Raw genomic sequence first — 10,623 nt, 5'->3', positions numbered from 1 at the left:
CCCGATATGTTAGCATAAATTCAAGATATTAAAAGTGGTAAGACAAAAAATTCTACCCATAAAAGTATGGATCCGGTACACCTTGTCTTGCCTAGACCTATGTAGTGTTGTATGTATTTTTGGTTTTTGGGTTTGTAATTTTTGTGACCTACGTGTCACTTTAAATTTTAGGATTATGTAATGTATTTTTTTCCTTTAGAATGAATGTAATAGTTTAGTTAGGAAAACTGTATTAGATTATCAAAACTTTGTAATAATCTGAAGACCGAAGATTTCACGCCAAGGATCATGAAAAGTGGAGGCCATAGAGTTGTACTGAGCATGAAGAGTTGGTGACAGATCAAATGAGAGCTTCAAGTGTCATTTTGTTCCTAGTTTGACATTGTCTTTCTACGTTTACGTTTGACTCATGAGAAAGACGCATAGAAATGGACAGATATTAGTGTTACCATTATTGTTTTTATGTTAGTTTGTGTGATTGATCTATTTTGCATGATAGATAGTACAGAATTGGAATCACGAACATTTAAAAGTTAACAAAGAAAATTTGAGAATTATGAAAAATATATTTACAAGGATAAGATAAAATTCCTTCTAAAAAAGATACTCGTCAACATCACAAGGCAAAAACTTACAAAAAATAAATAAATAAATAAAGAAAAAAAAAAAGTTTACGGCCGTCATCTGAATGTTATAAAATAAAGAAGCGCGGGAAGATTTCCAGTGAAGAAAAAAATGGATTCTGAAGAGAATCTAGAGATGGAAAAAACCAGGTTGATAAGCTTGGCTCTCGAATTCGGATTCGATGAAGAATCCGCTCGCATTTGCTTAGATCGTCTTGTTGGTCTCTACGGTGATAAACCCTCTCTCAAACAATATGTTTCAGTTTAGAACCCTAGAAATGGATTAGAAACTTCTCTTTCCTGTCAGATTATTCAAATATGTACTTCATGATTATTTTCGACTCTTCAATTGAATGTTGTTATAAATCTTCCTATGATTTCAACTGGTGAAATGTAAAGCTAAAAGTTTTGTTCAATTTCGGACTTAACGTATAAATGAAGTCTTCATGTCTTTGGGCATTCTGAACATATTGCGTCAACTATGGAGCAAATTTCAAACCGATAACTAAGATAGGGCAAAATTTATGAACTAATATTCTAATTTATTGTGTAGGCAATGATGGGAGGGACTTCATCACTGTGGAACATTGTGGCGATGATTTTCTTGCATCACTTGCGGAAACTATGCAAGATAGTGAGGATTGGGATGATTTACAAGCTTTGGAGACTGAAGCGTGTGGAACCCTAGCAGACATGTTTGACAAAGACTCATCGAGACATAATGAAACTGATGACGATGATATTATGGGACCTTTTGTTCATGTATCAAAGAACCCATCATCCAAACCTCAGAAACATGATAACTTACTTCATCTGGATTCTACAAGTGAAGATGAAGACCTAGACTTCAATATCTCAAGCAAGAAGGATATAAAATCTACACATTCCTCATCTTATAATAAAAGCACTCAGATGCCCATTCCCCCACGAAGCACTTCAAATAAGAAGGTAAAAGAATCCTGGTTTTATCATCATGTCTAAGCATTATTTAATGATACAATTGCTTTGGTGTCTGTTGTAGGATGAGAAGATGATAACCACACAACCTTCAGTTTTATCATTTTTTGGTAAGAAGACATGTCCCACATCATTAAATGGACATGAAACTCTTAGCTATGAAGAGCTGAAGTCACTGGATGATCTTGAATTAGCAAATGTTGTGATATTTGGTAATAAAGCATTTCGTCCTTTACAACATCAAGCTTGTAAAGCATTTGTGCAGAAGCGTGATTGTTTTGTTCTTATGCCTACTGGTGGTGGAAAAAGTCTATGTTACCAGGTATTTATTTATTTATTTATTTTTAATACAATACACCATTTATCCCTTCAACAGTTAATCTTTATAAGGAGCCATTGTTCTTTTGCTTATAAATAATGCAGCTACCTGCAACAATGCAGACAGGTGTCACCATTGTCATCTCCCCTTTACTATCTCTAATTCAGGATCAGATAATCACTTTGAATCTCAAGTTTGGAGTGCCTTCAACTTTTTTAAATTCACAACAAACTACTTCACAAGCCAGTGCTGTGCTTCAAGAATTAAGGCAATCATGTTAATCTTTGTGAACTATATCTATTTTTTAATATATGGTGAAAATGAAATAACATTCTTTGATGTTTTAGGAGAGAGAAACCATCATGCAAGCTGTTGTATGTTACTCCTGAAAGGATTGCTGGGAACTTGTCATTTCAAGACACATTAAAATCTCTACACAACAAGGTTCGTTTCATGGTAATTCACATCAAAGTTTCCAAAACAGAATTTCAAATAAAAGTTTTTTTACAGGGACAACTTGCTGGATTTGTTGTTGATGAAGCACATTGTGTCAGGTATGATATACATACATACATACATACATACATACATACATACATACTGACTTTTGTTTATTCAGCCAATGGGGACATGATTTTCGTCCAGATTACAGAGTATTGGGGTGTCTAAAGCAGAATTTTCCAAATGTTCCTGTCATGGCATTAACTGCTACTGCAACACATTCAGTTCGTAAGGTATTTTGCTGTTATGATGGGATGGTATGTGCAAAAAGACGTAAATGCCCTTGTGATGGGGATGGATTGTTTGTTTTATGCAGGACATATTGAAAGCTTTAAAGATTCCACATGCTCTTGTTCTAGAAACGAGTTTTGATAGACCGAATTTGAAGTATGAAGTGATTGAGAAAAACAAAGAGCCTCTGAAACAGCTTGGAAAGTTACTATCTGATCGATTCAAAAACTCATCAGGGATAGTTTATTGTCTTTCTAAAAACGAATGTGCAGAAGTTTCAAAGTATTTAAATGAAAAATGTAAAATAAAAACGGTATTTTATCATGCTGGTTTATCTGCAAGACAAAGGGTAGCTGTGCAGCAGAAATGGCACACAGGAGAGGTGCATGTGGTGTGTGCCACTATTGCCTTTGGCATGGGAATTGACAAGCCTGATGTTGTAAGTCTACAATTACTTTCATTTATATTATTATAGTATAGCTATAGCATCCTACTTTGATTTTGTTTTTTTGTTTTTTTAAATAATTGTTGAGAGCTAAAAATGTTAATTTGTTATGAACATTTGCAGCGATTTGTGATACACAATACATTGTCAAAGTCGATTGAAAGCTATTATCAAGAATCTGGAAGAGCTGGAAGAGATAATCTCCCTTCAGAATGTGTTGCTTTGTATCAGAAAAAAGATTTTAGTCGAATTGTTTGCATGTTAAGAAGTGGAGGGAGCAAAAGCGAAAGTTTTAAAATAGCAATGGGTCAAGCTCGTCAAATGCAACAATATTGTGAACAAAAGGTAACCCATTTTATTTCCTACTTTCATTTTTTTTTTTTTTAAAATAACTTCATTCTACTTTTCATGTTTGTAATAAGAAGATGATGAGTTTTGTTTTGTGATTTGTAGGAAAAATGTCGTAGACAAATGTTGTTGGAGCACTTTGGGGAATCTTTTAACAGAAGAGTATGCAAAAATGGATCTAATCCTTGTGATAACTGTTTCAAGACATGATCAATCTTTAATGTTAAACTTTGGACTCTTGATTTGGGTTTTTTTGACATTTAATTCTAAATTTTTCTTCCCATGAAAATTTAGCAATCTTCATGCTCGCTCTTTTTCACAAGTTTTCAAGTTAAAATGATATCTGTTTGTCTTGAAAGTTGGGTTTGATGATGTGCGATGGATACTAATGTGAACAGTATATTTTTATAATTACGACAACTTTTCATTCATGATATTTAATAACTTACCAAAATATTTCTAGAAAGCTTGGTTTCATATATAGGGCAAATGGAAAAAAAAAACCCCCCCAGTAGCTCCTGTTTTTAGCAAAAAAGCAATGAAGTTTCAAAGTTTTTTCATTGTAGTTTTTTGATATGTTCAGGAATTCATGGGATCAAATCATTAATTTTCTCAAAATAATGAGACTAGTCTACAAGTTTACTAAAATTTTATATATAATGTATAAACGTATTTTTATGTAGTTATATGTTGTTTTTAAGTGTATATATATATATATATATATATATATATATATATATATATATATATATGTATTTTTTTTTAAAGTTTTTAAAGTTTTTTTTTATGTATGTTAAATATATAAACGCATTTTATGTATTTATATGAATTTTAAGTATTTTTACATACTTTTATGTACTTTGGTATATTTTTCATGTATTTAAGTATTTTTTAAGTTTTTTATAGTGTTTTTTACAACTTTTTAAGTATTTTAAATGTATAAATGTATTTGTTACATATTTATATGTATTTTTTAAATTATTTTAAGTATTTTTTAATGTATTTTAGTATATTTTTTTATGTATTTATGTATTTTTTACTTCATGTTTCATTTTAAGCTAACTATTAAACTTTGTAAATGAAGAAAAAAAAGCATTAGATTACTTCAAAACAAACATTTTTCAAAGAAAAATCTTAGCAATCAACGTCATTTTTTCAGATAAATTCTTTCATTTTTTTTCTTGAATTCGGTTTGTAGATTAACAAAGTTTACAAATATCTTTGTCGTTAATAAAGATATTCGTAAACTTTGTTTATCTACAAACTGAATTCAAGAAAAAATATTACCTGCAAAAATGATGATGATTGCTAATGATCGTCATTGAAAAAAATGTATGTTTTAAAGTACTCTAGTGCATTTTTTTTTTCATTTACAAAGTCTAATAGTTAACTTATAATGAAACTTGAAGTAGAAAATACATAAATATATATAAAAAAATACCAAAATACATAAAAAAAATATTTAAAAAATATATAAATACGTGAAAAAATATATCAAAATACATAAAAATACTTAAAATTTTATATAAATACATAAAAAAATATGTTTATACATTTAAAATGCATAAAAACATAAAAAAACTGTATAAAAAAACTTTAAAAAAATATATAAATATGTAAAAATACTTAAGAATATAAATATATAAATATATAAAAATACGTTTAGACGTTATATACAAATTTTGAAAAAAATTGTAGAAAAAATCCTATTATTTTGAGAAATTAACGATTTGATCTCTTGGTCTGTTCAGGTTAAAATGGACTAAAGTGAAGAAATTTATCTATTTCTTGGACTTCTTTATTTAAAAATAATAATAATAATAAAAAAAATGGGACTTAATCTTTAATTTTCCCAAAATATGAGATTTTTCTTAAGATTTCTTTTTCATAAATCCCACAATAGCCAATTTCAGTGTTTCACCGATACCTCATGCTAAGCTGGTATTTTTAATGCCAAAAGAAAATGTTGGAAATAGCATTTTTTTTATGTTTTGTTTTCTTAAACTATCTATTCATTTAAAAAAAAACAACTTTAGTCAAATACGGAGCTTGAAGTGTTGGTTGGGGGGATAAAATATGTATAAAAATTGAAGAATAGGGGGGCCAAAGTCAAAATTTATAGTTTTAGGCTTAAGATGTAAAAATTTTAATAGTTAAGGGTTAGTTATGAAAAAAAACAGGGGTCACAGCCCCTCTGGCCCTACATAAGCTTCGTCCCTACAAATACTGTTTCGTTGTTTTATTTATTTTCAAAACATAATAAAATTTAGCATATGCTTGATTTTTGTTACTCTACTTTTGTATAGATTTAGTATTCCTATACAATAAACAAAAATTTATAAATCAACAACAGCTTTTATTTAATTAATTTTAATGTGTTGGTATGAATAAATATATTTTATTCATAATCAAAAGTTATATTGAAAAACATAAAGACTGTTTGATTTTGAATTTTAAAACACCTTAAGTTATTGGCTTTCTAATAACTCAATAAGTTAAATAGAGTGGTTGAGAAGTCAAAATAGTTTTTTAAAATGTCTTCTCTCCAGATTTTGAAGAAGTCATTCTCTTCCAACATTAATACCTCTATTATTTTGCCAAAAGAAACCCTTTTATCAAAAAAAAAAAAAAGGGGTATTTTAACTGCACCTCAACCTCTTTTCTTCCCCTTCTCTCTTTTCCTCCCATTTATGACCATTTTACAAATATAAGTAGTTAGTCAAACACAAAATAGCGTTTATAGCTTATAGTTTTTTAACAAATACATAAGCTAAGCTGATCCAAACATTTAAAAAACCAAAATTCGTTTTGTTGACAAACTATTCAAAGTGGGTTTTTTAACAAATGCATAAGCAAAGTGGGTTTTAGCTAGAAAAATAAAATCACAAAGGTAAAAAAAATGAAAGAATGAAGGTTATTATTATTATTATTAACATGTCTACTGTAATTTATTTGGTGTAGCAACCAATAAGAATGAAGTGGGAATCAAAATTCTATCATACCTCCCTAACTACGTACGTCAACAAATCATCAACAACTCATGATAGTGTCTGTATGTTATCAATTAAGTAAATGCAGATAAGATATTCTTTTTCAGGGTGAATTCATCGGCCTTCACTGAGCTAATTGACTGCAAGTAACAAACTAATTATTAAAACTTTATCACAGATTCTTAAACACACTTAACTATATATTCTTTTGTTTTGTCATAATTACACCATTATATACCTTTTGAATTATAAAAACACCTACTTTTACAATATTTATCAATTTATCTACTGAACTATTGTTTTTTTTTGCTAGGGCTATTGTAATAACAAACATAAAAAATAATAGTTTAGTAGCTAAATCGATAAAATAGGTATTTCATTTTGTATTTTGTATTTTGCCTTTTTTTTTTAACCGGATAAGAGTTAAGCGAGATCAAAACAATTTGGTTTAATTTTATCCTTTAGTCACCAAAATATTATTTTAAAAATCATAAAGAAAATAAAACCTTAGTGGCTGATCGATAAATCAAGGACAAACACAAAATATTTTCACAATTTTATCAATTTAGCCATCAAAATATATAATACCAATTATTAAAAACATAAGAGTTCAACTACTAAATCAATAAAATGAAAATACCTTGTGTTTTTCGCATTTTGCCCTTTTTTTAATTTTTTTTTGGGTAAATGGTAATTTTTTTGAACGATAATAAAAATAGTATAGTTGTTAAAATACTACACAAATCAGTTAAGTGTTTAAACTAATAAAACAATTAAAATACGTTGTGTTTTTCTGTATTTTGGCTTTATAATAAATCAAAAATAGACAGATAAATGAGTTTTTGTTTTTACCTTGGAAAGCAAACGTTCGATACGTTGGATTTCATTCTTTGCATAATCGGCACCTTTAACCATATAACTATGTGCAGCCTTAATGTATATTTTCCCATATCTGACAATCAAATATTCAAACTCAACCTTCAAAAAACAAAACAAATACACTCTACAACTAAAAAAAAAGACACAAACAAGCTTTTTAATGAGAATGACATCAGATATCTACAAATTGTAAGCCTTTTTTCACAACCTGTTCTATACTGTCTTGTCTCGTACTATGTAACAAAAAAAAAAAAAAAAAAAAAAAAAAAAAAAAAAAAAAAACAGGAAGTGACAAAAGCATGAATATAAATATTAAAAAATATAAATATAAGAATTAATAACCTTGCGAAAGAGCCATTGAGATTTGCAGCTTCCTCCTCAATCTTGGCATATACTTGTTGCTTATCATCTTCACCAGAAGCAGTCTTAAACTCCTTCACCAACACATCCAACATCTCAATTATCCCCGCCTGTTTTCACCACCAAAACAAACTATTACATACTGTTTTTTTTATTTTTTTACTTAATGAGACATGACTAATTAATATATCATATATTTTTTAAACATCTGTTTTAAAGCACTGACATTGGAGGTAAGTTGTCCTTCCCCATCACGGCTTGTCCCACACTTGTGATTCACAAAGTTTAAAAGAGATTCTAAAGTGGGTTTGCCTGGAACATCTTCACCATCTTTGTTATCCTTTGAGAAGAATATTAATTTTGGAATGGTTTCTATATTATATCTGCATCATTACAAACTTTTTCTGTTTATACTTTATTTAGGGTTTAGGTTAAGAAGATACGCATGACTACACGCGTTTAAATCTTACCTTTCTGCAAGTCTTTTGTATATATCAGCATTAATACTCGCAATTACTATATCATCCTCGTTTTTAAATGCATCTCCAAGGCTTTCATAGATCTGTAACAAAAACAGAAAATAAGAACACAATATTCATACCATTTTCTTATACATGACATGCCATGATAAACAGTCTTGTACTGTGTTTTGACATGCATTGGACTATGACTAAAACTGTCAATAGGACAAAAATTGCAAACTTTTTTCCTATTGGCATAGTCTGCGTCTTAGTCCAATGCATGCCAAAACACTGTGACGACTATCTGTTATGTTATGTTATGTTATATGTAACAAACGGGGTTTTAAGGTTTCGGTTAGTATTAAAATTAAAAGGAAAGTGTGTGTGTCACATACAGGAGCAACGTTTTGGCAATAACCACACCTGAAATACAAGACAAGATTGTGAATGCAAATATAAGCAATTATCGAAATAGAGTAAATGGATAGATAATATGAAGCATATTAACTAAGTGTAAAGAAAAGTAATTAGTATTTACCAGGGTGCATAGAACTCGACCAAAACATGCTTTGTGTTATCCATTACAATCTTGTTAAAGTTATATGATGTTAGTGCCACCACATTTGAGCCAACTGCACTTACCTTTACAAATGTCCCTGAAAATTAATAGTAATGATATGTAAATATATATATATATATATATATATATATATATATATATATATATATTTACATATCATTACTATTAATTTTCAGGGACATTTGTAAAGGTAAGATAAATAAACAAGATAAATAAAGAAGGAATTTACCTGCTTGACTATTTACATACTCAGCAAATTTTTCAGCAGTACGTTCACCATCATAGCTGAAAAACAAGAAAATATGAGTATTTTATTTATCAGAAAATATAAGTTTTATTGGAAAAAAAAAAAAAAAGATTACTGACAGTTTGGGCTCCAGTGATCCTTTTGGAAAATATTTGATGGTGGGGTAGCTTGTAACATCATATTTGGTGCAAACATCCTTATGTTCATCACAATCCACCTATGAATACATCACAAAGACAAGTAAAGATATATATAGTATCATTAGTGAATGTGTATATTCAACCAAATGTCAAGTGTTTAAGTTTAGCAAATTGAAGAGTTTTTTCAAGAGGAATATGTAGAAGCTAGTGAGGGAGTTTAATATCCCTTTGGTAAACAGAATTAAAACAAGAAAACTATAATATATGGTGTAACTTATACAAGAAACCACCTTTCCAATTAATACGGATTTTGCCTTCTTGAAGCCATTACCAACTCTTTCAAATTCTGGAGCTATCTTTTTGCAGTGCCCACACCTGATAAAATAGACAGAATTAAATGTACAGATCTATTCCTTCAGGAATGGTCCATTCCATTCCACCAGAGAAAACAAACAGGTTTTTTAAGTTCAACGGAATGGGTCATTCCAATCATTCCCCCATTCCATCATACAAAACCACTGCCTACACAAAACTCACGCATATGAAATAGAATTTCTTTTCAATACCACATGGCACATCTCTTGGCAACATTAATGAGTGAAATGCCAATATTGTTCCGATACATACAAATCATCATAAAACTGAGATACGATTAAATATTTAAATTGTATTGTTTCTATCCGAAACAGATCAAACTATATCTATACTGAGAAAGTGAAATGAATTCTACCTACATTTAAAAAAAAAAAACACATGAAAGAGTACTGATTTAGTTTCGTTACCATATTTACGATTATCAAGCCAAAACGAAACAATCATATCAGTCGCATCAGCTATATCCCCAAATATCTTCACCTTACTCAGATCATGATTGATAGAATCAAGGAGAGAAAACTAAATAACCCAAATTCATCATTATACACTGATCATAAACTAGATATCGATAACCAACGATCTCTCCATCAAAGCTAATTTCATACAAAAACAATCAGTAAATCAAAACCAATCGTCAATTTTATCTCCAATTCACCTCTGAAAAATCAACAACAATATATTTGATAATCTAAGATCATTAAATTGACGAAAAAAATGTTTCTAAGTTCAGTTGATTTACCAGGGAGCATAGAACTCGACGAGAGCGTCACGATCTTGACCGACCTCCTTCTCGAAGTTATCTTGTGTCAATGTGAGGAATTCGGCAACCGCGGAAGAGATGAAGAACAGAGCTAGGGTTGCTAACGTGAAATGGATCGATGATCTCGCCATGTTTACGCCTTTTCTTCGAGAACTCGTAGACTGAGTTTGTTCTTACTTCTTACTCGGCATGTAATGAATGTAATGGGGTTTAAGAAGTGCTCAATGTTAACATAATTTTCAGTTACGCCCTTTAACTATCACCGAAACTCATGCATAGTCCCTCAACTTTCAATCAGTGTATTATTATTTATTACACGGTTTACTCCATCCAACGATGTGCTCGACGTGGAGGAAAGGGAATATGACTTATTAAGGTAATTAACTTTTCGGTATGTTTACATCTGG

At 29.8% G+C, this 10,623-nt stretch overlaps 2 protein-coding genes across 4 annotated transcripts; one reads left to right on the top strand and one right to left on the bottom strand.

Moving 5' to 3' along the window:
• The first annotated feature begins 738 nt into the window (after positions 1–738).
• Positions 739–3,727, top strand: RECQI1 (RECQ helicase l1). Of its 3 annotated transcripts, none has more exons than XM_079058840.1 (10): positions 739–853; positions 1,177–1,571; positions 1,645–1,902; positions 2,067–2,167; positions 2,247–2,343; positions 2,410–2,453; positions 2,519–2,633; positions 2,717–3,070; positions 3,200–3,421; positions 3,530–3,727. In XM_079058840.1, the coding sequence occupies exons 1-10, from the start codon at positions 760–762 to the stop codon at positions 3,632–3,634; spliced, it is 1,785 nt and encodes a 594-aa protein (XP_078914966.1). In that variant the 5' UTR covers positions 739–759; the 3' UTR covers positions 3,635–3,727. The 3 variants fall into 3 exon arrangements, with proteins under 3 accessions (XP_078914966.1, XP_078914965.1, XP_078914964.1); XM_079058839.1 differs by having other exon boundaries at positions 2,022–2,167; XM_079058838.1 differs by having other exon boundaries at positions 2,004–2,167; positions 3,530–3,726.
• Positions 3,728–6,324: 2,597 nt separating this feature from the next.
• LOC145125095 (putative protein disulfide-isomerase A6) lies at positions 6,325–10,387 on the bottom strand. The gene is made up of 11 exons (XM_079060584.1): positions 10,196–10,387; positions 9,372–9,456; positions 9,061–9,158; positions 8,924–8,979; positions 8,653–8,770; positions 8,510–8,537; positions 8,124–8,215; positions 7,880–8,036; positions 7,636–7,763; positions 7,267–7,366; positions 6,325–6,554 (listed from the first exon to the last, which is right to left on the bottom strand). Exons 1-11 carry the CDS (start codon positions 10,345–10,347, stop codon positions 6,489–6,491), a joined length of 1,080 nt encoding a protein of 359 aa, XP_078916710.1. The 5' UTR covers positions 10,348–10,387; the 3' UTR covers positions 6,325–6,488.
• Between the last annotated feature and the right edge of the window lie 236 nt (positions 10,388–10,623).

Source organism: Lactuca virosa, chromosome 7 (genome assembly GCF_052849685.1).
Source record: "Lactuca virosa cultivar CGN04683 chromosome 7, Lactuca_virosa_CGN04683_v6, whole genome shotgun sequence".
Taxonomy (NCBI): domain Eukaryota; kingdom Viridiplantae; phylum Streptophyta; class Magnoliopsida; order Asterales; family Asteraceae; genus Lactuca; species Lactuca virosa.
Note: the sequence above shows the minus strand (reverse complement) of the source record. Positions and strands in the feature narration are given on the sequence as shown.